The 15,187-nt window shown below is 38.7% G+C and overlaps 1 protein-coding gene across 1 annotated transcript in view; it reads left to right on the top strand.

Annotated features, from left to right (window-relative positions):
* The window catches only part of NME7 (NME/NM23 family member 7), a 297,332-nt gene that overhangs the window by 45,269 nt on the left and 236,876 nt on the right, over positions 1–15,187 (top strand). Inside the window, exons 2-4 of the mRNA XM_075564565.1 lie at positions 980–1,087; positions 2,416–2,582; positions 13,756–13,866. Of these exons, the coding sequence (XP_075420680.1) occupies positions 980–1,087; positions 2,416–2,582; positions 13,756–13,866 (386 nt within the window). The remainder of the gene's footprint in view (positions 1–979; positions 1,088–2,415; positions 2,583–13,755; positions 13,867–15,187) is intronic.

The following is a 15,187-nucleotide window of genomic DNA, read 5'->3' as shown; positions in this document are numbered from 1 at the left end:
GCAGCTGGTAGACTCAAACTGCTGACTCCTCCGTGAGCAACCCACTGTGTAACTAGCTATGACACCAGGGCTCCTAGACCTCCCACTTGGTCTAAGTGCTCTAGCTGCTGTGCTCTGAAGTCGGTTGCTGCTTTTGTTCTTTGGATATGCTTCCGAGGGGCAGATCACAGCTAGTGGCAGAGAGAAGCTGAGGTGCTGAAGCAGCCCCCATCCTTGGGAGACAAGGGACTCTTCTGATGACCAACTTTGACTGGGGTGTTTGCTGGTGACCTTGCTGAGCCTTCCTTAGATTGCCCCGCATTCTGGGATGATTCCATCTAAGTTTTCTGCCCTCTGGCTTAGTTGACGGATGTCAATCTGTCATCTTTTCCATTCTTCCCTGGCTCCTTCTTCATTTTCTTTGACAGGAATTTCTCTGGATGAAATTCTTGCTCTTTTAATCATATTTTGATGTCTGCTTCTCAGAGGACCCAACTAGCATACTCTTACTATTTCTATAACAAGATATTATCAAGTGAAATTACTACGGAGATAAAGGATGTCTGCTGTATTTGTAATGACAAAAATATAAAATTCCTAAGATTCTTAAATTTAGGAAAGTTAAAAGTTCATGTCTTCTCAGAAATATTTCAATATATTTATTGATAATCTTACATATATAATATGACTGAATAATTACAGTAGTCTGATTAAGGAAGATGTTAATTTTCTCAGGCTGATTGGATGGTCATGGGGTATGAAACATTCCTTATCTTTGAGATATATGAGACTGTTTAATTAGAGGTTACAAGGAACTATTTATAAGGGTGTGTTTATAACTGTTGATATATTGTTGAAAAGCAGAATAATTCAATATAAGAAATATATATTAGCAAGTTTGTCTCACATATTTGGTGATTTTAAAGCTTTACTTTGTATGACTAATACAAGAGTACTTATGTTTTATATGTCATTGTTTAAAATTCTTTTGTCTTTGCAGAATCGTGGTGAAAGATACGCTTTCATTGTAGAGTGGTACGATCCAAATGCTTCACTTCTTCGACGTTATGAGCTTTTATTTTACCCAGTGGATGGATCTGTGGAAATGGTAAGTGAGTCTTTTCTACTGGAAGTGGGCAAAGGGAGGTGAAGGTAGGCTATGGAAAAGAGTAGGAATGTGTAAATGTGTGTGTGTGTTTGTGTGTGTGTATTGGTGATAGTGATTCAATGGAAATGAGTTTAGTTTTTAGTATATATGCATTTATGTGTTTATATATGGAATTTTTCTTATATAGTAACAGGAAATTTATATTCATAACTCTAAAACAAGATTACCTTTTTTAAGATCAAAAATAGAAATTATATTTTAAAAATTTTAAACAAAAAAGATATTAACATTTTCTTTTAGAAAACTGAAATAGGATTATATATACTTTGTATTAAAGAATAATAAGTGGTTATAGTTAATGATGATCCATTATAACATTGTAAATAGCTCATCATTATTGAAAGCTGCTATTTCTATAAAATTTCATAGGGTTGCTGTAAGTCAGTATCAACTTGATGGCAGTGAGTTTAATGGGTTTGGGGTCAGCGCTACAAAAATTCAAATTGAACAGTGTAAGATGCAAAATCACAATAATAACATGTAATTGATCAAGTATTCAGGAGGGTGGGTGTGTGAGGGAGGGAGGGAGGGAGGGAGGGTAAAAAAGACAAGCTAATACCAAGGGCTCAAGTAGAAAGAAAATGTTGATGGTAACATTTGTACAAGTGTGCTTAATACAATTAAATGATGGATTGTTAAAAGATATGTAAGAGCCCCCCAATAAAATGACTAATTTAAAAAAAGTTAAAATTGAAGAATGAGCTAAGAGAGTCATGCTTTTTATGTGTGTCCTTTCCTGGGCAACCCCATTTAACAGATGGACTTATTTTGTATTGGGATTTTATGTAATCAGGAAAGCAGAAATTTGGATGTAGGAGTGACTGTTTTTCTCTGGAATTTTGTAGGCACTCAAAAACTCACTGTCATCTAGTTGATTCCAACTCCCAGCGACCCCATAGGACAGAATAGAACTGCCCTTGTGGGTTTCTGAGAGTGTAAATCTTTAGGGGAGTAGAAAGCCAGATACTTTTCCATTGAGCAGCTGGTGGTTTTGAAGTACTGGTCTTATGTTTAGCAGCCTAATTGGCTAAAGTGATTTGTCAATAAGAAAATTCTTCTAAAATCAGATCTTACAGAATTAAGCTGTAATAAGAGATGTTGCCTTAGATCGACTAGGAAATACAGAAGCTGTGGTGTAAGAAAGTGTGGCTTGAATCTGTAGCTGAGAAGGAAGAGAAGCCTCTTGACAGAATTGTGAGCTGTCGCTGGTTTTAATAAGTCACGTTCCACGTTGCTAAGTACCTGTCTTCTGATGTGTTTGGTTCTAGCATGATGTAAAGAATCACCGTACATTCTTAAAGCGGACCAAATACGATGACCTGCGCTTGGAAGATTTATTTATAGGCAACAAAGTGAATATCTTTTCTCGACAGCTGGTACTAATTGACTATGGGGATCAGTACACTGCTCGCCATCTGGGCAGTAGGAAAGAAAAGTAAGAAAACTTGCATCACAATGTTTTCATTTTTAAGATATTAAGAATGAGAGGTTTGACATAAAATTCAGGGTTCTTGTTTCTATCCTGTGTTTTTTTTTAAATTAACAGATCATTATATTGGGGTCTCTTATAACTCTTATTACAATCCATACATCAATTGTATCAGACATAATTGTACATATATTGCCATCATTCTTTACTGGACATATACTTTCTATTGAACCCTTGGTATCAGCTCTTCCACACACACACCCCCCATTCTTGTGGCCCCTTGATAGATGATAAATTAGTATTATTTTCATACCTCACACCGACCGCTGTCTCCCTTCCCCTCTGGTTTCTGTTGTTCTCCCCCCTGGAGGGGTGTGTGTGGTTATGTGTCGGTCATTGCGATCAGATCCCCCTACCGCTTCTCCTCTTCTTCCCTTCCTCCTACACTTTGGTATTGCTATTACCATTCCAGTTCTCTTGTCTATAACTGTGTACATGTTCCGGTCCAGTCCAGAGTGAGAAGCAGCACTGGGGTCATGACAGTGGGGGGTGAGGAAGCCTCAAGGAACCAGAGGAATATTGTGTGATCCATCCATGCTCTACTGCACCTGGTTGACTCAACCCTTCCCTGCGACCCCTTGTGGGGGGATGTTCCATTGTCTACAGAGGGGCTTTGGTCTCTATCCCATGTTTTTGAAGTGTTGAAAATTTTCAGTAGCCCAGTTCAGTTTTATGCATTATAATCATTGTATCTACATTTGCTGAATGAATTAATGGATAGCAGTTCAAAGTTTATTATTGATTCATAATCTGTTTCATTTCCTCCCTATTCTCAAATACTGGCCTTTGATCTAGTGGCAGGAACATTGCTGTTTAGATGGTTTATAACTAATAGCTGCCATAGAAGTCTATATGCAGACATAATGCACCAATATCTGGAAAGTATTGACTGATAAATTGAACAAAGATAAGGTGAATGTTGTTGCTTTTAAAATAAAGGAAAGAAGACAAAGAAATGTGAAACAAGGACCCTTACCTGTTTCGTTCACGAGCCTAAGGAGTGGTGTGCTGTTGCCCCTAACGAGTGTTTCCAGGGAGTACCCTGCAAAACTTTGTTGGGTTTACACCATTGGAAATACCTGGTGCATCTGGGAGAAGTGTTTCTGGCTGCTGATCTCTCTGCCTGTCTCCTTTCCTTTGCTTATGGCTCTGCCTCTGTAGTAGACAAACTACCTTTCTTGTGTATCTCTTTATTATTTCCTCCGTATGATTACTCAAAGCCACCATTTGTCACACTGACTTCCCTTCAGTTTTGATGTACGAGATATAACGAGTTAGAGATGTTGCTAAAGATAAAACTAAATAGAAAACAAGCACTTTTGATACTGAAAATTGACATTCAGTAGGAAAACTTTATTACTAAGCTGACATTTTATGTTTCAGTCCCTACATTTATGAGCTTGCAATTTTTTTGAGACCAGACTCAATTAGATTGAAAATAAAGTTTTCCTTGTCATCTCGATCAGATCTGATTCCTATGGCTCATTATTTTGTGTTGTCTGGGAGGTTTTTTGGTATTCGTGGAGTGATTAAAAGTAGGGATCACTGGAGGAAGTGGTTGCTGTGTGCAATCGAGGACAGAGTAGACCTGCTGCACCCCGATAACAAGACTGTTATCCTCATGGAAGCAGACTTCTGCCTGCATCACTCTCCCTACAGGCAGCCAGGAGTTTGGAGCTGACCTTTTATTTTGCAGCCAGTGGTTCATCTTTGACCCCACAGGGCTCATTGGTGGAATTTACAGGTATGTATGAGAGTTAGTGAAAAACGGTTGCTACAAAACCATAGAATCGACTCAAGGACATACAACAGCTACATCACGATGGTCACGGAACCCAGAAATGCCTTTTTCTTCATTTAATTTGATTCCTTGGTCTGCTTTCTGGCTGAGACTCAGTAGGCATGAGGATTGTTGTCCTTTAATCTGTGGTTGTGTATTCAAGAATAATGGATTATGTACAACACAGGTTTTCTCTAATTTTTAAAATAAACTTTTAAACTACAGTTATAAAACTGTCAGAAGAAATATTTGAAGTCTTTGCATAGGGAAAAACATACTCATAAAATTCTTAATTTCATGATATTTTTCATATTTAAATATTGTGTGACCTCAAAGTCAATTTTGACGTATAGGATGGAATAGAAATCCATAGGAACTCCCTGCCCCCAGTAGGGTTTTTGAGGCTGTAATCTTTTTTTAAAATTATTTTTTTAAGGCTATAATCTTTATGAGGACAGATCACCAGGTCTTTTCTCCTGTTGACCTTTTAGTCTGCAGTTGACTGCTTACCTGTTTGCCACCAGAGCTACTTGCCCAGTATTATAAGAGATGCAGTCTTTGATTCCAGGGGCTAAATCCAAGTTTTCAGAGGCTTCCTCCTAGGAAATGAGAGCAGAAACTAAATAGATGGTATATGTAGAAGTGTACCAATTGAGCAAGAATCCATTATCCTCAAGTGGAATGTGAGTAGACGACAAGCCAAACTTAGAGGTGGGACCTATTGTTTAGGAAAGGCGTGGGAATACTTCAGTGTGGACACAGGTGATTGACCTCAGTAACCTCTTCGTTAAAGAAAATAAAACAGCCCAATAATTCCAAATATTGACTTAATCTAAATATGCTTTCTTGCTGATACAGTCTAAAGGTGCAGAAGAGTACTTTGTATTTTCCAGGCAGATATGATTTAAGAATAATTATGGACAAGCATGCAATTCTGAGAGCAGGTTTATTCATATAACTTTCTTTTCTGTACTTGAAGATTTGGAAATGTCAACCTAGATTTATGCATGTATGTCTATCTATGTGTATGGGGGAGAAATATGAAACTTTCTACTCCTAAAGAGTCACCCTTTTAGAAACCTACAGGGGCAGTTCTACCCTGTCCTATTAGATTGCTATGAGTCACAGTCAGCTTTATGGCAGTGAGTATATGGGTGTACATAAAATATATATGGAGACATTGTATTGGTGACAAATGCCATAAAATATTGAGCATATTAAGTAGACTTTTCAACAGCCTGAGGCTCCAGGTCTTGTATACTTGATCAGTCCTAGTGTAGTGGTGATGTGTTGGGCTGCTAACCACATGGTCAAGAGTTGGAAACCATGAGGAGCTCTGAGGGAGAAAGATGAGACTTTTCACTTCTATAAGGAGTGACGGTCTCAGAAACCCACAGGAGCGGTGCTACACTAGTTTATTGGGTCACTGTGAACTGGAACAGACACAGTGGCAGTGAGAATAGTTGTTGGTAGATGCTGACCAGTCAAATCCAACTCATGGTGACTCCAAGTGACAGATGAGTTTCCCCATAGGTTTTCCTAGGCTGAAATCTTTGTGGAAACAGGTTGCAAGTCTTTTTCCTGTGGCAGCTCTAGAAGGGTTTAAACTGCCAACCTTTTGGTTAGCAGTGGAGTACTTAACCTGTTATTCCACCAGAGCTCCTCGTACTATAGTGTTGAGGTATAAAAGTTGTCCCATGGAGTCAATTATGACTCATATCTACCCTACATAGGGCTTTTTAGACTATTGACCTTTATAGGAACAGGCAACCTCAATTTTCTCCCCTGGAGCAGCTGTTGAGTTTGAACCAGTGACCTTGTAGTTAGTACTCCAACATATACGTGGCTGCACCACCTGAGCTACTTAATGATTAGAGTAGGTGAATTAAAAGACAATAAATCTTAATACTAAAAATCTCCTCCCCCTTCCTCCATCCAAACCAGTATGAAATAATGTGTAGGATATGCTGCAAATGATTGATTCTTTTTGATTCTTTTTTCAAAACCATTGTATTGGAAGCGAACACAGATACACCATTCCATAGCTCATCTTTGATATGCTGTTCATGTGGTGCCGTGGTGTACACCCTCCTGCTTCGACCTCTACTTTTCTGGCTCTTTCGTTTGAGCGTTGTTTTGGTCTCTCCTGAACAGCTGGTGTCCCCAGCATTCTGTCCTTGGCCCTTTTGTAATTCGCTACACACTCTCTAGTGATTCTATTTACTCCCATCATATCAAGTATATACTGTTTTCCCAATTTATATCATTAGCCCAGCTGCAAAACCATATGTTCAACTCTTTTCTGAATCTCTCCAGAATTTCTCACAGACCCTTTACAGATGTATGAATCCAAAATTCAATCTTCTTATTAAAAAGCCTGTTACTTCTGTATTTTCTCAAATCACAGATACCTAATCCTGCCTTAGAAAATGGGGAGCTAACCTTGAGTTTGACCTTTCTTGTATTCCCTCATCAAAATGGGGACTTCATCTTAATCAGTTGATCGGTTGGCACTGTTGAGTAATTCTTGGACTACTTATCACAAAGTCAGTAGTCCAAACTTCCTAACCACTCCAAGGGGTAAGATGGCCTGGCTGCTCCCCTAAAGATTTACAGCCTTGGACACCCTTACAGAGCCCTTACAGAGGCAGAATCAAGTTCATGTCAGTGTACTGGTTTCAGTTTGCTTATTTCCTTCACATCTCTCCTAGTGCTCCTCTCTTTTCCCCCTCACATCCATTGCACCTCACACCATGGTCCTTTGCTTCAATTGTTAACTGAAAATGGACATAAGAAACCTAACAGAGCTAATAATGAATCTGTTTTCTTTAGATTACCTATAATAAGCTATTTATCTATATGAGGGTGGGTGAGGCTTGCTTCGTATCCCTTTTTTTTTTAAACTGTTGGGATTTTTATTAGGATCACATTGGTGCTGTAGATCAATTACCATGTTTACAATGTGATTCCTGTCCCTTCTTACCTGCCTTCTCTACCCCTTCTGCAGTCTTCGCTCACCTTGGCTTGCCTGAATTCTTGTTGCTAGGTGCCATGGAGTCAGTTCCAATTCATAGCAACCTGTGAACAACAGAGTGCAACACCGCCCGGTCCTGCAGCATCTTCACCACTAGTCTTGTGTCCCTGCCTATTGTTGCAGCCACTGTGTTAATCCATCTCCTGGGAGGCCTTCCTCTTTTTCGCGGCCCCTCCACTTTACCAGGCATGGTGTTCTTCCCCAGGGACTGGTCTCTCCTGACAACATACCCGAAGTACGTGTGACCAAGGCTCACCAACCTTGCCTCTACGGAGCATGTGGGCTGATTCCAAAGAAGGAATCAGCTGTCCACTTTGGAGGAATTAACCACTGAAAACCTATGTATAACCTGCGTGAAGGAGAGCGAGAACTCTGCAGAGTAAAACCTGAACACACATCTACCTCCAGGTTGGAGGTTCTACACTTGCCTCACAGCCCATCCAGCCCAGGAGAGAGAGAGGTGCTGGACTTTGACCCAGATGTACTTGCCATGAAACTAACAAACAAGGGACTGTGCCCCGCCTGAGGGCTGCAGTTTTGAGAGGAAGCCTAGAGCCACACAGGACCAGAAGCCCTTCAATGGGACCAGTTTCCGAAAAGCCACCAGAAGGGGTAGGCAGAGAGAGTGGAAGTCACATTACTCATGAAACATCTTCCACTTGTTCTGTGAATTTTCTTCCTTTAAACTAATTGACCAAACAGCCTCCAGCAGGCCAGGACTGCTTCTCCGGTGAGGAGACAAGCAGAATATGAATTCAGTTCTGCTCTTGCTTTGGGGATACTGCTCCCTCAGTGCTAATTACTGCTACTTAGACCATCCTCCTCAGCATACTGGCGAGCTGTCGAGTTTTTACTGTTAAGCAACTCTTTTTTTAAAAAATCATTTTTTAACCAGTTCTTTTTAAAAAATCATTTTATTGGGGGCTCATACAATTCTTATCACTATCCGTCCATCCATCCATTTTGGTCAAGCACATTTATACATTTGCTGCCATCATCGTTCTCAAAACATTTGCTTTCTACTTGAGCCCTTGGTATCAGCTCCTCATTTAAATGCATCAGAATGGGGTCTTTGTTAAGTATGAAGATCTTGCTAAAAATTTATCCCTGTTCTTTTTCCTCATATTCAATCATCTACAGTCACATTGATGGCTTATGGGCTAACACTTAGCAAAAAAAAAAAATCAGTGAAGCAATACCTTCTCATTATTAAATTCTCAAGGAGAAATTAAAATTTCATTCTCTAAAATACGGTAAAATCCTATCTTTCTGTCCTGTTTATTTTTAAGCAGAGGGCTCTTACTGACTTAACTGGTTAGAATTAAAAGTAAATTTCCTTTTTTAATGGTAGCCTAAATACATTTGATTGATAGGTATTTGAGCTAATATCTTTTTCCATCTCTGTCTTTCAGCCTTGTTCTACTATAGGTATGTCTCTTGTAAATAAAACCCACTGCCATGGAGTTAATTCTGCCTCATAGTGACCCAGTATGAATTTCTTAGGCTGCAAATCTTTATGGGAATAGACAGTCTCCTTTTTCTCCCTTGCAGTACCCGATTGATTTGAACTGCCTGTCTTGTAAGTAAAGTAGCAACACATAGGAAAAGAGGAAGTTGGCAAGATGGATTGACACAGTGACTGCAACTATAGGCTTAAATATAAGAGCAATTGTGAGGATGGGGTTGGCCCTGGTGGGGTGTGGTTCTCTTGTATATAGATTTTAGGGTCATTTGAGTTGCAACCAACTTGACAGCACCTAACAATATCATGTAGTTAATAGCCCAATGCTTAACCTACAGTGCCACCATGCCAGTTATAATTAATATTTATCAAAGGAAACCACTACTGTTGATTCCAACTTATAGCAACCTTATAAGCGAGGGTAGAACTGCAGCATAGGGCTTCTAAGGGTGTACATATTTATGGAAACTGTGTGTTCTTGTTTCTCCCACAGAGCAGCTGGTGAGTTTGAACTGCTGGCCTTTTGGTAAGCAGCCAAGTGTTGTAAACACTGTGCCACCAGGGAGCCTTAAATAGCATATAGCTCTTTAAGACAAACATGAGCGCACGCGCCCGCGTACACACACACACACACACACACACACACACACACACACACACACACACACACACACACACACACACACACACACCCCGCCCCCCAGCCATCCGTCAATGTGAGAACCTCTTCATTGATGAGGTTCGTACATGCACATTGACATGCATTGTGTTTATTGGTATTGTGCATTTCTCTGCCTCCTCGCCTCCTTTTGGATTAGTGTAGGGGTTTTCCCCTCTGTCAGCGTCTCCCTCATTTCTCTATATTAGTTTTCTTATTGATATGGTAACATTCCCACAAACTTGGTGACTAATGCAATGCACATTTGTTATGTTAAAGTTTGAAAGGTCAACAGCCCCTCATGGGTCTCACAAAGCTAAAAGCACAGTGTTGGTAGGGCTGCATCCTCCCCCCCCCCCCCCCCGTGGAAATTGTAAGGAAGAATCTCTTTTCTTGCTTTGTTCATCTCAAGGATGCCCTCATTTCTTGGCATGTGTCCCCATCTTCAAAGCTGAATATGGTGGCCTGCGTCCTCTCAGTCACCTTCCTGATTCTCTGTTCCTGGAAACTCTTATGTGATTCAATTGGGCTCACCAGGATAATCCACAATATCTCCATCCCAAGGCCTGGAATGTTACTGATACCTGTGGAACCCGTGGCCATGCAAGGTCACATATTCATGGGCACCAGAGATTTAGGACGCACACGTCTGTAGAGTCCTATTATTCTGTCTGCCTGCCATACCCTCTTAGGGATGTATATAATTTCACATTCTTTCTCTAGTGGTTAGTCTTGAAATTTAACCAAACAGAAACATATTTAACTTAAAACTCTTAAATTATATCAATTTTGACCCTTTCTGAATCCATGAAGAGTTCCAAACTCTTTAGCTCCAAGTCAAAACCTTCTTCAAATTTGCATGGTTTTGTTGCGGTTATACTGAATATTTTGTTTTTAATTATGCATTAGACACTCTTTCCTTCTTTTGGTACACAGTGTGCTTTTTTCCTCCTTTTGGCACAAACTTGCATTTACCTACCTCTTTATCATCAGAATTGTCTTTGTTAATTATTTATTCTTTCATATAATTTTCCTTCTTGAGTTTTACCTTTCAATTTTAGTAGTAAAAATCATTTTGCCTTGTTTATTAGTATGTAAATTTTAAAAATGTATCCTCTTTCCTTAATGTCGCCTTGGCTAGGTATACAGCAGTAGGTTGATAGTTACTGTGAAGTTTTCTTTATTCCCCTTTTCTTAAATACGCCTATTACTGATCAGAAATAATATATCCTTAATATTTTAAAATTTATACAATTAAAGGCATTAATTGGTCTTTTAACATTGCATGTGACCACATTTCATATTGTAATCACATTTTTATTTAGTTAAAAATACTCTTTTGATTTCCATAGATCTTCCTTGATGCATTCGTTATTTAGAAGTATGCTATTTATTAATTTCCATGTGAGTCACTTGCCAAAAGAGCAGTGTGCCACAAGGGGATCCTGAATAAATACTTGGGCATATAGGACACTTTTGACTGTGTGTGGAGCCTGGTCTAACCTCCAAGGATAGAAGAGCACAAGAGAAACACACATCCCAGCTGAGTCAAGTTGGCTTACCAGTTAAACATAGCCTGAGAATGAGCCCAGGAGAACCCGCCACCCAGCCAATCCATAGGACCTTGAAGCATTAGATTTTTGTTGTGCTCAGCCACTATGTGTTTTCGGTGGATGTTATGTAGCACCTGATGGTAAACACACTATTAGAATTTTGTGGCCTACTTTTTTCCTTGTATACTATCTCCACTTTTAAATACATGATTCCTGATGCCTGTCTTTTGCCCCTCTAAATTGCATTTTAATTACTTCCTCCTGAATAATTAAATAGTGAAGATATAGAGGAATTAATTTAGAGTAATTTATCATATTAAATTTAAGTAGTTAAGACCAGGCAAAATAATTTATTTAGAGTAAATAATGACATTAATCAATTGAGTGTGTCCTTGAGGCATTTTGAAAGACAGTGAAATTGCATTTTAAACTAAGTTCTCTCAGTTGAACTTGTTTCTTGTTTATGAAACTTGATGATGGAGTATATGTTTCATATTTTTACTTTTGAGCTGTGGTTCCTGTGGCTTTCTAATGTTTGCTAGGTGCTGTTGAGGCAGCTCCGACTCCATAACAACCGTATGTACAACAGAACACAGCACGGCCAGACCTTGCCCCACCCCACAGTCATTACGTTTGAACCCACTTGTAGCCCCTGTCACGCCATCTCATCGAGGGTCTTCTTTCTCCGTGACCCTTTGCCAAGCGGGAGATCCAAGTTCAGCATAAACCACTTAAACACTGCTTTGATGTATAATATTTAAATAATGTTCATTCTAAAATGAAAACTTTCTAACTAAATTCAATGAAGCCAAGTAACATAAAATAATGAAAGCCATTCATCTACTTTAAAGTAGAGAGGGGTGGGGGGAATGGCTAGAGCTCATACTAGACCAAGAGAAACAATACCTTATTTAAATATTTCTAAAACCTAGTCATAAGTTATAGCCAGTTGTAAATAAGGATATTTGAATGACTTTATTCTCAGTTTCACTAGTCTCCAAGGTGAAAAAACATAAACTATGAAAAGACTAACCATCCTCCTTTTATGAAATCCTTGAATTGATGCCAATGTTGTCATAATGTTTGAAAATAAAGAATAGAAGTTGGCAGTAGTTCTATATCAATGTTTTTTTCATATAAATTGAATTACTACAAGTAGTCTGGTTTGTATCTTGCGTCTGCAAATGGCATTTTGGAAAATTTGATGGTACGTTAAAAATAATATTAATATTAAAATATGCAATGAATATGCTACAAAAGATGTACAAACTTGGAGTCTTGTGAGCTGAGTGTCTTGTCTTGATGACGCCACTGACCAGCTGTGTGGTCTTTGGAATGTTACCTCCCTGGACCGCGTATGTCTTCCTCACTAAATGGTGGGGCCCCCCCCCCAATAGTCTGCTAATTATGTGACAGCAGAAGGGCAGAGTGAACTGCTTTGCTGATTTTCAAAGTTAGCATGCTGCCCCTATTCATACACCTTTTTGTATGAGAAGATGTTGGATTCTTTGTGTATCATGCATGCTAATGAATAGCCAACAGAAGAATTTATCATTATTTCTAGGATGTTGAAATGACCGAATAGTATGTACATGTTAAAATCTAATAGACCAAAAACCTAACTCGTGGTCTATGCAGGGGCAGTGAGTGATTTAATGTGGCTCTTCTAGCAAGTCTTTAACTCCCATCAATCTTTCCTTTGTGTTGGTCTGGTAAGAAGGTGAATACTTATAATGTTCACCTGTGACTAATCGAATACAGGAATCCACCACAGTACCATCATGCTGAGTAAAAACATGAGCCCTTTGGGTTCTCATTACCAGCAAGAACCGGAAATGGAGTGTGCTTTTTGGACCCAAGATTCCTGTGCAGTGCGCCTCCTGGATGAAGAAGACAGCTACGACATCGGAGGAGCACCGCAGAACAAGTCAGAGCACGGGACAGCGATGGGCTTTCCCAACCCTGCCGAGCAAGTGTAGCTGAGTGCCTTTGAGCACTTAATTCAGGGACCTGGGTTTGCTGACCCACAGAGCTTAAACTGAGTGCCTACCAGCTGAGGCTTATCGCAAAGTAGTCTGCTCTTTGGGCATTTACAAGCAGACCTGAAAGAACTCTGTAACATGTCCTGATAAACAACTCAATCCTGGGCATTTCTTACTGGCATCACAACCTGTGAACTTCCCTAATAAACCCTTTCCTCATGAATTTTGTCTGTGAGGGCTGTGGGTAGCCAATGCAATGGATATTAGAATGTGAAGAGGTACAGTAGAGAACATTAATTAAGATGGTGCAGAATATTCAATGCCACTTTCTAGAGATTAACCTTTGATATAAAATGTATTCTAAGAAGTAATGGTTAATATAAAAAGCTTATGTTTTCTAGTTTTGATATAATTAGAAATTAGTGCTCCCCTTGAGCTTTTACTAGTTTTGTTATTAGCATATCCAATTTAAATTATTAAAAAACTAACCTTTTATAAATTTTTAAGAGATAACTTTAATATGCTTCTCTGTAGAATTAATTTTGATGTTTGATCTTGAATAGATATTAAGAAAATTACTTCTGCCTGAGAATTAGAAATTAAAAACTGCTTAACTTTTATTTTTAAAATGTTATTTTATTTCTTTACAGAACATTAGCCTTGATTAAACCAGATGCAGTATCAAAGGCTGGAGAAATAATTGAAATAATAAACAAAGCTGGGTTTACTATAACAAAACTCAAAATGATGATGCTTTCAAGGTAATTTTTGAATATTTTATTATGTAATTTTTGTTTAATTTTTATTATGTTGATGATACTATACACAACAGCATTTACCAACTCAACAGTTTCTACATCTACAATTCAGTGATATTGATAGGGCTTTCCTGTTTTACAACCACGGCCACTATCCTTTTCTGGTGTCCCTTTTGTAAAAATCACTGTAATTCTCTTCTCTAGATGTCCACCTTAACAAAATAGCCTCAGATTTACCCCTCAAAGAGCATTACTTAATCTGAATTTTCCCCTATGTAAGATTTCTAGTTTATATATTTTATTTAAAAACTTTTTAAGGTATAAATTTATTTTTTAAATTATTAACTGGGATCGATACATCTATCAAATTGTTCCATAGTACAGTCACACCCAGCAGAATTGGACATTTGCCCCCACAATCAGTTTCCATTCTTTTTCTGTATGGACCCCTTGACGTCATCACCTCTTCACCCCACCACCCCGTGTGTGCCGCCCTGCACTTATTCCAGAGCCCTTATGCCACTTGCTGACGCTACAGGTTCATCAGTCCTAATTTTTATACCCTGAAAAATCGAAAACATCTATCAGAACTTCAAGAGGGTTACCCCCAGTGACTTAACACTCCCAAGATACCCCCTGATCTGGACAATAAAAAACATGTAACAACTTGTCAGCAGATTCATCCTAGGAAGAATGTCAGACCTGATCTGGTTTCCTAAATTGAATATATTTGGGGGCTGTATTTTTTTAATCTAGTTTATATATTTTTAGAGAGGCAGTAGGTTTCTATTTCAGAGCCACAGAATCTACAGCCACATTGCTTGTAATGTGATGTATGTAACCAGGTGTATGACTAAACATTTTGTTTCTGTCCTTCAGTTTCTTCATATCCAAAATTGGGGTTATAAAAAGACCTGCATCATTAAAAATTGTGATGTGGGTTAGAAAACAAATCTCTTGCCAGTAAGTCAATTTTGACCCCTGGCCACCTCAGATGTTACAGAGTAGAATTGCTCTATATTGGGTTCTTGGCTGTACTTTTCATGAAACCAGATCACCAGGATGGGTTTGAATTGTTAACCATTGGGTTAGTAGCTAAGAGCCAAATGGTTTGCAATATTAAGGGGCTCAGTGTGAGGACTTAGTATGACTTTACATGAGTTTAATATCTGTAAAGTTATTTTTAAAACTGGCATATAGATAGTAAGTGTATATAACTAGATATTTTTAGTAACAGTTCCAGTGATGTTATTATTTAGTGGAAAATGCCTTTATAAGCAGGTACATTGGTCATGTTTTTGCGTGCATTGAGAATGTTTTCGTT

This window comes from Tenrec ecaudatus, chromosome 1 (assembly GCF_050624435.1).
Source record: "Tenrec ecaudatus isolate mTenEca1 chromosome 1, mTenEca1.hap1, whole genome shotgun sequence".
Taxonomy (NCBI): domain Eukaryota; kingdom Metazoa; phylum Chordata; class Mammalia; order Afrosoricida; family Tenrecidae; genus Tenrec; species Tenrec ecaudatus.
Note: the sequence above shows the minus strand (reverse complement) of the source record. Positions and strands in the feature narration are given on the sequence as shown.